Source organism: Hesperophylax consimilis, chromosome 13 (assembly GCF_061612785.1).
Source record: "Hesperophylax consimilis isolate HC1 chromosome 13, BYU_Hcon_1.0, whole genome shotgun sequence".
In the NCBI taxonomy this organism is placed as follows: Eukaryota; Metazoa; Arthropoda; class Insecta; order Trichoptera; family Limnephilidae; genus Hesperophylax; species Hesperophylax consimilis.
Genome location: NC_142848.1, coordinates 25,875,653 through 25,892,740, shown reverse-complemented (window position 1 = coordinate 25,892,740; position 17,088 = coordinate 25,875,653). Strand labels below are relative to the sequence as shown.

The following is a 17,088-nucleotide window of genomic DNA, read 5'->3' as shown; positions in this document are numbered from 1 at the left end:
GAGATAATGAGACAAACCTGCATTATTATATTAGCACATTATAAACAGGGCGCCATTAAAATTCTGCTTCTAAAACCGACATTACCGAAAAATATGGTTAAACAGCAACCCAATAGATAGTTAGCAAGATTATATTTACAAACCTTCTGGAGCAAATGAGACAATAGCATACCCAGTTGGGGTATGTTCTGAGGCTGAAGATAGTGGAGTGGGGAATTAGATGGGGAGGATGAAGGTGGGGAAGTACCTGGCTAATCAGATCTGGTCTCCAAACACGGCCAAAACCATTTTAAGCAACGTTTTAATTCTGATTGGTGTTCTTACACCAGGGTGATATTGAGAGCATCTTGCACTCTGGAATGCCCAGCAAATATACTACTTATTATATTAAATGAGTAAATCGTGAAATAACACAAATTAATCAAGTTAAATTTATTTATGTTTCGAACAACTCAATGAGTAAAAACTCTAATTGTTATATTTAGTGAAGACAATATTAGCGATTTGTAAACGAAAAATTGAAACGCGTCTAGGACTGGAACCCAAGAACTTCACCTTACCGGGACTCTGCGGTTGTGCTGCTCCAGAGCCCCGGTAAGGCGAAGGTCCTTGGTTCAAGTCCTAGATGAGTGCGTATCTTTTTCTTTTAAAGATCTCTAATATTGTCTTCAATAATCAAATAAAATTTACTTATGCACTTTGAACCCGCGACCTCCAGCTCCAGTCGTGAGCCTTACCTCTTGATTAAGAATGCCGTTAATTGCCAAAGTTGCCTCTAAAATAAATTTAAAACACAAATAAATGAAATAGCTCACATCCTTACTAAATTTCTTTTTTTTCTTTATTAAATAATTAATCAATTTACAGAGTACTTATAATAATTTATGTTAACTAAAATAATTCATAAAATTACTTTTTAACTGCTTTTGATTTTTGTTTGTGTTTAAAAGAGTTAAAATTAAGATTAAGTATTTTGACCTCAAATCCAAAATTAAGTTTTGTACGAGAAAAGCCGTGCAGCCATTCCTCTTAACCTAACAATTTTTTTGCTGATTTCCTTGCAGTTATGAAGGCCAAATAATGAATCCCTTATGTACCCTAGTCTCTTAATAAATTTAATACCCTACCCTACAGTAAACCCGAGTGAAGGGATGAAGGTCAGGAAGGGATTCATATTTAATTACTCACCATTTAAACCACTCATGGTAGCCCAAACATCCATAGAGTAGATAATTGTAGAGACCTTACCAAATTAGATATCAAATCAGTACTTATCCAGTTGCATCAATAATACCGAACCTGCTAATTTATAATTTTTCCCCATTTAATTTAACACCACCTAACCTAACCTATCTCTTGTTTTGAATATATTTACATTTTTCTTATTCACGCTTGTGAACAGCCACTTCTATTTATGTCAATTTATTCTAATAAACCTGACTTTTTTAACTATTTATAATATCGAGTTTCTTCTCCCGAAATTCAACCCAAACTATTGGCGATAGCCAAGCATTTTAGCTACCAGGCTATCGTCTATCGACCATTTATATATATATATATATTTAAATCAAGTTTTTCGGTTTGATTTATTATAAACCTACCTTATAAAAAATAAATCTAATTTCATGCCGATTTTAGATAATAAACAACTTTACTTAGGTTTCGGTAGTTTAATTTATGAAATCGTCAATCGGTGCCATTTTTTTTTTTTTTGAACGAACTGCGCTAATCGCCAGAGATTCGTGAAATCTTTGATCGGTGCCATTTTGTTTTACATTTGAATGTAATCCGTTAATCACGAATCTCGGAGAGCTCCAGATTTTGAACATATTCTGTGTAACCAGCTGACTAACATAACATGCTCTAATCTTTAATATTGAAAATTCAAAATGGCGCCGATCAATGATGTTGGACATTAAATGTGACGAATGTTTGAAACAACATAACCCTTTAATGTGTCCAAATAAAAGTATCATAATATTTATCATTAGTGATAGAATTACATGTAAATTTAATTGATTTTATTGAAAACTAGCGCAGACCCTTAAAAGGTTACGAATAGTCTCAATAAGGTTGTCTCCTATTTTGATTTTTTATTTTTGAAATGTTTATAACGACATTTAAATTAGTTTTTCGATATCTCCAAAAATGAAGAAGTTCTGAGCTTTCAAGGTGAACTTGGGTAATACGTTAACACGAGACACGTTTCAGTACAATTCATAAGTTCAGTTTGAGGGTTTATATTTTCAGTTCTATTTGATATTTTATACAAATTCTAAAAGTTCTTTCCTTAGCATGTTCAAATTAATATGATACATTTATAAAAAAACATAGATTTCACTGTAGGAGGAAAATCTCATTCTCGACAAATCAGTTCCAATTTTGAAAATGGCAATGAAAATAATTTTCTATTAAGAATGTTTTATTATAAGTAGGAACTTTATCCCTTGAGGTGATTTTGCACAAAAACGGCGCTATATAAGTCATCCAATTATTATTATTATTATTATTTGTCTAAAGTTCTTGAGTTTATTGAACCGGAGTTACAGGCTGAGGCACAACCGAAATCAGTATTTTAAATGTTTTTATACAATACATTTATATTTCCAGGCGCGAGACGGCGAAGAGCGAGAGCGCTGGGTGCGCGCCCTCGAAGACACCATTGCGCGCCACCACCGCGCCGGCAAGAACGGGGCCCCGGCCACCGGGGGGTCAATGCTTGGGAGCGCACCGGGTCCCGTGGGAGCGGCGGGGGCCCGACCAAGAGACTTCGAGCGCCGGGTGGCAGAAGCGGATGCGTACCTGCAGATTATGATTGAACAAGTCAAGGTGAGAACTGAAAAATTCAATAGACGGCCTCCGTAAAGTAAAGTAAAGGTATAGTATATTTGTGGCATGTTCCGGAGTGGAAGATACTCTCAGTATTGCTATGGTTAAAGACCGAATTTAGGCATCGTCTCGTCTTGGACAAGCTAGTGAAATGAGGCGAGACGATGCCGATCTGATGCCGATCCGATGCCGAGCTGATGTGTGCGATAACCTTTAGGCTTAACCAAACCCTTTCGTACTTAGTATGTATTAAATTAAAAATAAATCATTTATACTTGAATTTATGAAAACCAAATACGTCATTGGTGGTTAGTAATAGAGAAAACATGGAAAAAATATTTCGTTTATCGAGAGTAGTTATTTTTAGTTTATGAACATGAGTAGCATATGTGTATTGACAAACATGGTGTTAATCTGTTTTGTGTTAAATATTGGCCCTAAAGAAATGTGGAATATTATAATATAATAGTTGTTTTACACATAGCACTCTCTTTAGGGTGAATTGCCTAATACAAAAAAAATAAATAAATAATAGTTGTTTGGTCTTTTTGTATCTTTTTGTCTTTTTACATACATATATATATTTTTATTTAAATACATACATTTCTTTTGGAACAAATATAATATGCGATTTACCCGCCTCGGAACAGACTTTGTCTAGTGAGGCGGGTAAAAGAAAAGAAAACAATGTAAACAACCATGAAATTAAATAAACGCCCGGGTTGCCGGCACTGAAACTGAAACTGTCTCCATTTTACAAAATCCACATAAACAAAATCGAAGCAATTCAAAACAAATTCCTAAAATATCTTTGCTACAAGTCATTTGTAAGATTTAATAACTATGCAGAGGCAGCTTCATACTTTAAAATTGATTCACTGAGTGTACAGAGGCATCATAAGGATGCACTATTCATGTATAAAGTAGTTAACAATAATATTCCAAGCCCAGAGTTGCTAAACAAGATTCCATACAATGTACCTGCGCGTTCAACACGCTCTTGTGTCCTGTTCAAGGTTGATCAAAGTAAAACGAACTCTAAGCAGAATTCTTGCCTGAACAGACTATGCAATAATTACAATAGTGTATTATCTAAGGTTGATATTTTCAGTTGCGAACTTACCAAATACAAGGGGTCCATAAAATAATATTTCTCTGATAGTTTGTGAATAATGTTTATGTCTCTATTGTTTATATCTCTATTATGAATTGATTTATATCTACAACCTCTCTCCATGGCTATAAATGTATTGTTTTGTATGTTTCATCTTTTTGTTTTGTATATATTTTTTTTTTTTAATTCATATTCCTTTCTAGCAAATTTAAATTATGCTGTCTCAGTTAAAGTCACAATTAGGAAATCCATAATTGGTTTTATTTTACTAAATATCGCTTATGTACAAACTGATTAAATGTAAACTGCCGATTTTCCAAAAATGAATAAATAAATAAATAATATTGAATATCATTGTGTCGGCCATTTACTGAAGTTGCACCCTTGACATTAAGGTGACAAGCACAAAAACAGCACTTGACACAATGCACTAATAACTAATTTTATTTTCAATCATTAATAAACAATTATTGATCGATACCTAATAATATTATTCCCTGCAAATACAAATTAAGCATTGAATGGTTGTCAAGTATAAAAATGCCATTGTTTCGATTTATTGATTGAATGGACAACATACAATTGGAAACATATTTAGATTGTACTGACTCGATAAGCCATAAAGGTTGTCAAAGTGTTAAGTTTTTTGCGGAGATTTTTATGTTATGGTAATAAATAATTTATTATATCGTCATTCCATTTATTTTTCCGTCGTTCGTCGCAATACCTCGTAAGCGACGTAAAACAAATTGTTCAAGGAAGAGATGAAATTGCAACATGTTATGAAACATATTCCTTGGAAATAACATTGTGGTGTTTCGTATTTATTGTCCTAAAAAACAATCATTTTAACAACTTTTTGAAAAAAACTTTGTAAGACCAATTATTAAGATGGCATTGTCGTAAATAAACAACTCACTAGATCGATATCTTCGAACTTTATGTATGAAACAAGTTGGACCTAAAAAACCATAGATATACCAATATATAGACGGTAAAATTCTCATTCGGAGCCTACTTATTATACTATACACCATTGAAAAACTTAAAAAGTTTATTCTACGGATTTTCAGAGTTTTTCATTGGTGTATATAGTTAGGTTAACATATGACATCACAATATTTCGCTTCCAATTTTCGATCGGAGTTACCCCCTGGTCATTGTAATGTATTTCTATACTAATTTCATATTACAGTTGACAAATTATTAGGTTCATGCTTTAGTTTATTACGGTAACCGGATAACTCATCAAAATGAAAATTCAACACACCTATTAAAAGTTAGGTTAAATAGTTACATAGATAACCTATTTAACCTGTTTCATCACTTTTAATGACTTTATATCAAAGGTGTGTTGAATTGTCATTTTGAGGAGTTATCATGGAACCGTTTATTACATATTTATTGCAAACAAAGTTTCTGTACATGAAGTGATCAATATTATATTTTCCTGCATTGTTAACCATACCATCCCAATGTTTTGGCAGTTTATTGATTCCATGACTGAACAATTTTTGTTGTTTAGAAGGAAATAAGTCTTCTAACCAATTTTGAAGAACAGCTAAGAAATTCTTGAATAGAGTTTTCTTTGAAATTTGGATAGAGAGCAGACAATATGAACGGTGACCGGGTATCTCATCAAAATGACAATTCAACACACCCACAAAAAGTGATATAAAGTCATATAATAACAAGTCAAAATTAATAACTATACTAGCAAACCACTGCCGATTACACACGGAGTTCCACAAGGAAGCATACTAGGGCCCGTTCTTTTCATAATTTACATAAATGAACTTTGCAGCATGGAAATAGATGGAGAAATAATTAGTTACGCAGACGACACAGTTTTATTATTTAAATCTAAGGATTGGAATAAGGTTTATAACATAGCGAATCTAGGAATCACGCAAGTGAAAAAATGGTTGGACTCAAATACACTCACACTAAACATATCGAAAACAAAATTCACAACGTACAGCGTAACTAACACAGGACAGCCAAAAAACAATACAAACACCATAAAAATACACGAATGCATAAACACCAACATCTGCGATTGCCCCCCTCTAGAAAAAACAGAACAAATAAAGTATCTAGGAATCCTAATTGACCATAATCTTAGATGGACACATCACATCAAACAAATCACAAATAGACTCCTCAGAACAATACACATTTTCCTAAACATAAGAAACATATATAAAATAAAACAATTGAAAACAATATATTATGCACTATGCCAATCAATAATAGAATATGGAATAATTGCTTGGGGAGGAGCAACAAACGCAGCTATCGCTCAAATAGAAATCGCACAGAAAACAATATTAAAGGTAATACTCAAAAAACATAAACTAACCGACACAGACCAAATATTTAAAAGCTGTGACGTACTTGATATACGCCAATTATATGTTAAAACACTACTAAACTACATTTTCGACCAAAAAAACAAACCCCAACAAACACAAAATATCACTAATAGACCGGTCAGACAAGTGTACAAAGAAAACATAAAAACTCCGACGGTAAACACTACTTTTGGACAAAGACACCATAAATACCACGCTATTAAAGCATTCAACAGTCTTCCACTTGAAACAAAAATTGAGGAAAATAAAAATAAATTCAAACACAAAATAAAAAAATGGATTAAAGAACAAAAAGACAATATTACCAAAATACTATAACATAAAAGAATAAAACATATACACGCAACACAAAAAAAATATATAAAACACGCAACACGCACAAACACATATATCATTATAAATGCCGATTTACATTCTCTTTTGATATTTTTCTTTTAGTGTTATAATTATATTTTAATTTTTAATCTTTATTTTTTATTTTAAATTTATCTTTATTTTAATGTTGTTTTTCTTTTATTTTTTTTTAAATGTATAAATTCTTAAATTATAAAATGGGGGCCTCAGCACGGGTAAACAACCCAGTGAGGCCAACATTACTAAATTGAAATATGAAATATTGTAAAAAAAATGTATCAACAATAAAAAAAAACAAAAAAAAAGTCATGAAAAGTGACGAAACAAAAACTAGGTTAAATAGGTTACATAGGTAACTATTAAACCAGGTTTTTGTTTCATCACTTTTTGAATGTGTGTTGAATTTTCATTTTGATGAAATATCATGGAACCAATATGAACACCTGATGGAAAAAATTCTCCGTTGAAATAAATTTTCTATATCCTTTTTTTTCTAGAAACTGGAAGACAGAATAGAAGAAATTTCAGATCCAGAGAGCAAGATTAAATGCCAGGGAGTGCATGACCAAGCTAATGTAAGCATTCAATTTTTTTTTTACTTGCTGAAATACATAAAACAATACACACAATTTTAATAATAATTATTGATAAACTCACATAATTGTAAATTCCTAATTTTTCGAAAATGTCTAAAAAAATGTTAAGGGTTGCATCTAATCAAGATATTCAAAGTTTTCTTTGATCCTAAAATATACACAGTGTTTGGAAACTTCGTCACATAGAGATTTTTCAATGTGATCATTATGATTTTTTTTAATACTTTTTTTTTCCTCGGCATCTAAAGGGTTAAAAAAGCTTTTCAAGCCGGGTCGGCCTCGGTGCATTTTAAAATACATTAAACAGTTGGTACAGTTTTGCCTAAAAAATTCTAACTTCTGACTCGATCAACTCGAAAACGGAAGCTCAAATCAAAAAAGTTATACCACGAAATCAACCTTAAGTTTGATGTAGATTCACCAGTTTCCTTCTTGTATTAACTTGTAGTTTCCGGACACCGTGTACAACCAGGTACATAAATATTTGTTATATTTAATTGTGTAATTTTTCTTACTTCTACAGGCCATGTTGGAGAACATAAAGCACTCCATAGTTCTACTTCAAATTGCCAAGGTGAGTTTGATTTAATTAATTAATAAAACTTTTGTACATAACATAATAATTAGGTTTTACAGAGGGTTATTTTGTATCTCTTGTAGCTATTTTTGGTCCTAAACACCAAATCGTCCCCTTTCAGGCCCCCAAAGTCCCCAAACCATAAACACATTTTTGAGATACTGCAAATTTGAAAGCTAAATGTATATACATATTACATAAACTAAAAATTGTTTTATGCAATGGAAGTTTGTCAAAGTTCAGAATGTTAAATCTTATTTGAATGCTTTTAATCTGAAGAAATTAGATAAGATTCATCATTTAAATTTAGATGTCTCAAAATTTGTGCCCGTGGGTTGGAGACTTGCCTGAATGGGAACGAAATTATCTATCTACAAGAAAGTTTTCATGAGATTTTTTTTTGATGTCGAAAAGTAAAGTTTATTATTTTTAGCCTAGACTCAAACCTAACCTTGTTTGTCTTGGCAGGAATCTTCTCAGTTGTTATTTTGAGCAATACTGTTCTTTCCTTGCATGAATAACTCATGGTACCTACCAACTCTGCACTATTGCGCATTCTAGCTCTTTTTTTAGGAAATCATGACCTAATCTGTAAAACCAATAATTATTTTTTGCCAGAATTCTTTACTGCTTTTTTTTTTTTTTTTTTTTATTTAAAGAAAGCAAGACAAAAAAAAATACATATTACAGTAAATAATAAAATAAAAATACAGAAAAAAATAGAAAAGTTATGTTATTATTATTTTTATTACTTGCGCAACAAACATGATATTAATGTTATATTATAAATATTTAAAGATGACTTGATCTGTTTTCTGACAAAGAATAATGTTTACTGCATTTGGCTGTTATTTTATTTTATTTATTTATTTAATGCAGAATATACATACTATACATTTGTAAAATGTTTAAACTCTCCAAATTATGACTGTTACAATAAAATTTATTTTGAAGTCTGATATGATGTGAGATTTTCACAGCCAAAAGAATTGTCTTTTTTATTTTTGGGGTATTCTGCCGTGTTGGGCTACCTCCTTCTTTAGACAAACAGTGGGCAGTCTCTGTATGTTTAGCTATATTTTTTGTTAATTTAATTTTTTATGTGAAACCGCACAAGAGTCCCGATTGTCTGGAGCCAGTGAGACTATGGCAACCCCAATAGGGGTATGTCGGGATGCTTAAGGTAGTGGGGTGGGGAAGGAAAATGTGGAGGAGGAAGGTGGGGAAGTATTATAAGTAGTACTATAATGGTTATTCAGATCTGATCACCAAACATGGCTAAAGTGATTTCAAGCAAAGTTTCAATTCTGAATGGTGGTCTCACACCAGGGCGATACTGGACATTAAATAAATCATGTTGATAGACATTGCTACTAAGATTACGAAAATGTTACTAAAAAATTTTAAGTTTTTTTAATAATAAAATAAATAAATCAGTTTTTTACCTTGTGATGTCACTATGTAAAAATGACCCATCTTCGATATATTTTTTATAAAATTCCACACTGATTTAATTTTTAAATAAAGCAACACTGTATCCCGTTGCTTTTGACGTGTACGTAAATATATTTGACATTACAGACAGACATGCATGACATCTTGAGTTGTTTTTTTATGACGACCTTATTTACTTAACTTGTGCAAGCGTTGTTTTGAGAAATTATAAAGTAATAATAGTTATAATATGGACATGTTGATGAAACGGCAATTCTTTATTTCGCCATTGAGGTATCCAATGTATTATATTTCCCCGGATTAACTATTTGATAAACTGGTCGAATTCCATGTAAAGGCTCTTTAAAACAACAAAACTTGATTTCAACTTAATTATCGAATGGAGGAAACTATTTAATTTGGGGGTTTAACCCTTTCACACCTGCATTATTGTTTCCACATATATAAAATATGTAATGGTTGATTACCTCAGAAAATTATTTGAAAATTTTTGGTAAGTATTTAAATTTTTTTTTTTTAGAAAATTTTCTATGTTAATTTGGATTAACATTGGATGTCAGAGGGTATTTTTTAAATAGTAATGTAAAATAAACATAACAAAAAACTAATACAAATAACTGTTTCATGTAAAAAATGCACATTTACAATGTAGTGATAATCTCCAAGGAACAGACAAATAACATTTTAACTAAAATTCATTCAGAAATAAAGAAATAATCTAGGATAATAAATCCTTAAAAATTCGCCATACTAGTCGAAAACATGTCTGTCATTAATTTTAATGAACATTGAAATTCATTTACAATATTCTGGCAAATGTCTGTGAATAGTGAATTGAACTGATGTTATTATTATAGAACACATCTTAATGCGTTAAAATATTTGTAATTCGAGTAGAAAATATTGATATCTCACCTTAAATGAAGTAATCAATGACAGCAGAAATTCTATGAAACTCACAATCAGCAGATGTCAACATATTTATCCTTGTTTTGGCGGGAATAAGGATTTCAACCGAGCGGAAAAAATAGACGCCACAGAAAATATTACACGCTATAAAAGAACAAAAACATGGCTTTTCTAAATCGCTACCGTTACGGTGAAAAAATTCACAAAGTTCATGTTAATTTGAATTAACACTGGGGATGAAAGAGTTAAGCAAATTTGCACTAAATAGGTTTTTACAAAATAGAAATTTTACAGATATTATAACCAGGGTTGCCAATACCCGCAATCTAAAATACCCGCAATACAAATTCCACACAAGTTCCTTTTCTCTAAAATTAAACAAAATGTAAATTAACATGTATTTTTTATTATCTAGTCATTTTAGGATTTTTTTTTCCTTCAGACATAAAATTGTTAAATTTGTTCAAAAATTTGCTGCGAAAGGAAACAAAATTATAGTTTGTTCTTACTTGTGATATGGTTGGATAACTAGGAAATGCTCTCGTAATCGGTATTAGTTACATCAGTTTTCATATTGTAGAATCCTCCCATTTTCCCCACATCACAAAATACCCAATTGAATTAAATTCTCAGAAATTCCCCGCAATCTGGGGATATTCCCACGAATCGGCACCATGGTCCGTACCGGCTGGCTTATTTTTAAAATGATTTTTCGCTTGTTAGTAAAAATATTTTCACACCCATAAATTATGTCCCATCTTTCCGGTTTATAAAAAAACTAGCTGACGTGTACCCGGCGTTGCACGACTTTTCTCCACTTTCTATTAATATAATATGCGTGTAATATATGTATAAATATATATAAACCTTCCGGAATAAATTCTCTAAATGATAGTGAAAACCCTGTCAAAATCCGTTGCGTAGTTTCGAAGAACTAAGCGCACAGACAGACAGCACGGATAGCAAAGTTATTTTATACTATTTAAAAAAATTCCGATTTTGCAGATTGAAATTTTCAAAAAAACAATAAAAAAAGCAGAATGTCTTGTTTTTGCCTAATCCGAATTATTTTTTAATAAATGTTGTACAAGTGGCTTATTGATTAAATATTATTGCAACTATTCATTATTTTGTATTAATACGGTGGATTGGTCCAAATCTCCACCCATTCAAAGTCAAAAATTCCTAAAGCGGCAATACTTACTTATTTTACCCTTGCCTTGTCAAGTTTTTAATTGAAGAAATTTGCCTCTTCTTCCAGAACACAGTGAATCCTGTAAACGGCATATACCAGGGTCCAGCATCTGTAATCACCACGGCACAAATGATTCCCACAGCATCCCCAACCGATGGTAAGTTAAACACAAAATTAAAAATAAATTAATTTGTCATTCATTCCTCATTTATTTATTCATTCCTGAAATAGTCACATCTTTTTAGATTAGTTGTAGTCAAGGTGATTTTCATCAATCTTTTTGTATCCAAAATGCTTTTGACTTTTTGAATTAATGAAAGCAGTACAGTAACCCCCCGTATTATATAAATTTGCAGTAAGTAGTAATGGTGAACTTTTTTCATACAAAACTTAAAATTGTATTTGTATTCATACCTAACCAACCAGAATAATTATTTTTAAATATAAATGTATATCAAATATCTAGAATGGATATGAGCTCTTTTATTCATTTGTGTTTTGAATTATAAAATATATGTCATTAAAGAATTCAGTTTATCGTGATTTTAGAGGCTACTTCGGAAATTGTTTGTGAATAATAATAATAATAACATGGCATTTATATAGCGCAGTTTAGTGTCATTTCACTTCAAGTGCGCTTTACTATAACAAACTTAAAAATGGTAATTCAGTATTAGTGGTTCTTAAAATAATTCCTACAGTGTGCCTTACCCAATACAGATCTAATATTATAACATTAAATACACTGTTTATACAAAGTGATGACAAAACTTAGAATAACAATAACAGCAGGACAGGACAAAACAAGAATATTAAAACTAAAGACATAATATAAAACTTGAGGCAGTTTGTGCTCAGAAATGAGAATTAAAAAGGTACAATAAGGAGGCAACCGAAACCAAACAATTTCCGGAAGTATTAGAATATGGCTAATTATAAAATATTGAAAAGAAGTTAACCACTCAGAACATTAGAACGTCAAAAGACGTAAATATGATAATAGCGGTCAAGACATTAGAACGTCTTTTCACGTAAACGCGCAAGATTTTACAAAAATCGATTTATTTCCATCACTAGTTTACGGATTGCCATGATTTAAAAAACAGAGTATCGATAATGAATAACGCTACGCGTCTGTATTCAAGAATATCTATGGAACGTAGAAGTGCATTATCTAAGCCGATTGAATCTGTCATCTTGTTCGTTAATAATTTATTGCGTTTCTAAATAATTTATTAAAAATATTTTAGTTTGGACGGTTAATATTTTGAGGTGACTTATAGTTTTTAAATATATTTCTTCAATATATAAAGTGTTATTTCTTTATGATACTCTGAAAAAAGTACATTTTTCACGGCTTTGAAATAATGGTAAGCGATTCTTACATATTTTTGACGTTTTCATAAAATGTATATTCAGAAACGCAAATATTTACGATAACAACACAATGCGATAGTGGATTTCATAATCTTTCCAAAACATTTTTTAGAATGAGGCTACGTTTCAAAAAACACAAAAATTATCACGTTTTGACAGTTCTCAAAGTAACACATAGTAAATAAACGTCTTTGTCTGAGAGGTTAAGATTTATGAATGGTAAGATTTTTTAAATAATTTTGTTTTTAAAGCCCGTTTAAATTCAGCCAAATTTTGGAGATTAGTAAGAGCTGAGGGAAGACTATTCCAGATGAGCGGACTTGTTACACCAAAAGAACGATCATAGTAAACGGCTCGATTTGAGCTAGAAAGTTTGATTAGACGATTACTAACATCTAGATCTGCTGACCTTAGAGAAAGCTGTCTATTGCTTAAGTCAATGAATATGTAATAATATAATAACCAAAGTTGTTATTAAATCTTGATGAAGCTTGGTTGAAGCGCAACCAGTCTATATGCAAAATAATAAATAAAGTTTGTGGTTACATACAAAATATAATGTCTAACCATGAGTTATATGCTTCGTAAGAAAAATTTTTTTTTCCCAAATATGATGAAATAAAAAATAAAAAAGATTTAAAAAAACATTTTAATGGGTTTAATTTAAATTAGGAACGATAGATTTATCGCAGATAAATTAAATTTTCGACCCAACAAATGGTACTTTTACTATGTTTTATTTTATTTATTATTATATATTATAAAGTGGGTTGGGTAAGACTATTTTTTAATCATTAACTATTAACTAACAAAAAATTGCCAAAGTTGTCTCTGAAATCATGAAAAATCGCATTCTTTTGGCTGATATTTCATTATTTACAACACAAATAAATAAAATAGCTCACACTGAAATACTGGTAGAACAAGGACAGCATTTCCATAGGAATTCTAATATTCCCATAGGGGAATCTATTAAACGGACCGCCCGGTTCTGCAGGGTTGAGTCCTTAACCCCCCAATTTTGACATTTATAAAATCGTCTGAAAATTGTTATTTCTCTCTAACAATGTCTTTAACAACCACACCAATGCCACCTGCATCGAGCTTTTCAAATTACCTACCATTGAATAAATTTATAGAATATCAAACCATGCTGTACTTACATATCTCTGGGGCTTACTGTACTTATTGAGGTCAACTAAACTTATTATGTTTATGTACTTGCATAAATATTTTCTCCTGACTTTTCACAGCTTGTTTTAAATTTTCAAGGCAGGAGAAATTAGTCTGAACTCCTGACTATTTTATAATTTTCACAAATGAGGATCAAATAAAAAGATATTATTCTTGGTATTGTAAGAAACCTCTGTGGCAAGTTTGTTTGGTGTGAACGGTGGTGGTGGACGGGCGGACCCCGTGGTCAATGTGTAATACTGTCTTGCTTTAGGTATTTTGGGTGCGTCCATTATAGCGGGTATTGAGGAGGGCGCCGAGTGCATGGAGCGACGCCATCCGAGCATACAACACTCGCTGACGGGTGAGTTCCATACTTAACCTGGCTGTTTTACTGTTCTTATGTGGACGTACATTTCTACGCACTTCTCGTTTTAAAAGTGCATGTTTTAATAAGTGTGCTTTACTTGAATTTTGCAGGTTATTAATGCTTAACCGGTTTTTTTGTGTGGGGTCAATCCGCACCAAATCATCCAGAAAATTTTGGATTTGTCACCCACCATCTCAGATTTTGATGAAACTTTAAATTTTTAATCCTTCCATATAGATAAGAAAATATACCAAATTTTACCTTCCTACCTCAACTCGTTTTTTTTTTATGGGCAGTTGAAGTTTGGGCAAAATAAGCGTTTTTACATATTCCGAGCACTCCGGAAGAGCTTGTACCTTCAATGAAAAAAAATTGTATCTTTGTCATTTATAGTGCAAATGCAATGAAAATTTTCAATATTATCAAGAAAACTATGCTGATTGCAGAAAAAAATAAATAAACCCTTTACATTTATCTACTTGACTTTAAAAAATTACCAAAAGTAATTTTTTAAGTAATTTTTGGGACGGAAAAGGTACTTTACAAAAAAGCAATATCTCGGGAAGGTACAGTGTTAATGAAGTATTTTTTTTTTTTATTCATATCTACAAATAGCATAGAATCACATACAAAAATAAAATTCATGGCATTTTACTTGCTTCAATAAATAAAATCCATTTTAAACTTTTTGTAATTTTTTTTTTATTCTTATCTACAATAAACATAGTACAACCTAAAAAAATAAAACTCCTGGTATTTTGTGTGCTTCACAGTGTAGAAACGTTTTTAAAATGAGAAATCTTAATCATACAGAATTGTTCCAAGTTTTTTAAAATCTAGATACTGTATTTGCAAATAAAAAAGTCAAACTTATTCGGTCCTTTACAACATGCTGGTAAGCTTGCAATGTAAGCTTAAGGCACCAACAAAATAATGTACCTTGTTCCTTACCCTGAATGCATACACCATAGCAATATTTTATAACAAGATCAACTTTTTAACTCTTTTCAATACAAAGTTAACTCTTTAAAAAACAAATACAATAAAAATAAAACAGGCAATGTAGGATTAGGTTAAATGAAAGTACATTACAATAATATTGTTTACAAATAAATGTTCAAGTTCATTTTTTACTTTTATTCTTGATCTGACCCATAAGATGGTTGAACTTTTGATCAGCATGATGAACGTCTTTTTCAAGAAAGTAGTAAGCTCTTCCTGAACCTTTTGTTGTGGGAGGGTCAACGATATTAAAAATATTTTGTAGTGGAACAAAACAAATATCTTCTTTTTGATGTGGCCAGTAAAAGGATGGAGCTGGGCCAAAAGGATGCATAAACTTGATTGATACATCACACTCGTCTTCATCTTTGGAAACCACAAGTCCAAAAAACCAATGGTTGTCATATACGCAAGCTACATAAGAGTTTGTACAAATTTGTACCATACTTAGTTGCTCAGAGCGATTTCGTTCCCCACTGAAGTTAAAAATCAAAGCATAATCTGAATCTGAACTTATCCTTTTTGTGTCAACTTCATTTTCAGACAGAGGAACAAAGCAGTGGAAACCTCGAGTGCCTGGTATTGTTTTAGCTTGTGAAAAACGCTGCTGTAATTGTTGCCTGCAAGTGAATAAGCTTTCTTTTCTCAGCAAGTAAAAATATATATTTTCTACTCTCGACTGACAAAACTTAAAAGTTTTGTCTACAGTTGTGATAGTGTTGCCAGGGCCAAGTTGCAAACTTTCTCTAGTTAGAAGACGTTTTACTGTTCCACCTATTCCATCACAGGGAGATTTCCCATGACTCGTAGCAAAAAACGACCAACATGCTTTCAAGTTGAAGTCTTTTTGATGGTGACACAGATTTAAAAAGTTTTTGCAGTTTTTATATTGCGCTGCGCAACCATCAGTAAAATAATGAACACTTTGAATTTGGGGAAATTTTTGATTTAAAAATTGAGCAACAATTTTTTGAGTTTCGTAAACGAAACTTACATCATGTCTGTGACAAGTCATCTGAAATTACACACAAGCTTGACACTGTGAGATCTTTGCCAGGCTCTTCACAAGTGTAAATTACCACTGGGTGGAGTGAACAACTGTCTTGCGTCCAGTGGTAACCCTGGACTTCATTCTGGATAACATAGGAGAAGTTTTCACTGAAGTCTAATAACACAACAGCTTCATTTATCTGAAGCTGTGCTTTTAGGGACTCTTTGAGATATTTTGATTGAGACTTTGTTATAAAAGAATGAGGAAGAAGTTTTACAAGACTCTTCACAAGATGTTCTACATATTCATGAAAGGGAACTGTAACTGAAACCTGCTGTGTTCTATCAGTAGTTACCCATGCACTGTATGTAATTTCATCTTCTTGGTCCCATTCTTCAAATTTTTCTAACAAATGTTTCTTAAGATTTTCACTAGATGTTGAACACTTATCGCAATGTCGAAGCATACAGTCTCTATTGTTCTTTGAGCACACTAAGTAGTCCATTAAATCATTGTACGTTTCTTCACTGTCACAAGCATTAAGAAGCAACACTACATTTTGATGAATTGCACAAACGCAGACAGAATGAGAGCCTGGAGAACCTACTGGCACACACCATTTGGGACGCAACCAACAAAATTTCGAAATCCCAATTTTTGAAGCAGGGTATTCAAACTTGAAGGTAGCATAAAGTTCATTCAGGTTACAAAGCAATAGTCTTTTTTGTTCATAAACATTTTTGGTTATGCTAACTTTATCTTTTTTCCCTG

The 17,088-nt window shown here is 31.7% G+C and overlaps 1 protein-coding gene across 2 annotated transcripts in view; it reads left to right on the top strand.

Annotated features, from left to right (window-relative positions):
- LOC149418670 (oxysterol-binding protein-related protein 9) overlaps positions 1-17,088 on the top strand; it is a 250,556-nt gene that overhangs the window by 86,369 nt on the left and 147,099 nt on the right. The window contains exons 3-7 of one of the 2 annotated variants that reach the window (XM_089638914.1): positions 2,611-2,829; positions 7,170-7,247; positions 7,792-7,842; positions 11,471-11,561; positions 14,229-14,318. In XM_089638914.1, coding sequence (XP_089495040.1) covers positions 2,611-2,829; positions 7,170-7,247; positions 7,792-7,842; positions 11,471-11,561; positions 14,229-14,318 — 529 coding nt within the window. The remainder of the gene's footprint in view (positions 1-2,610; positions 2,830-7,169; positions 7,248-7,791; positions 7,843-11,470; positions 11,562-14,228; positions 14,319-17,088) is intronic. The other variant, XM_089638916.1, reaches the window with a different exon arrangement.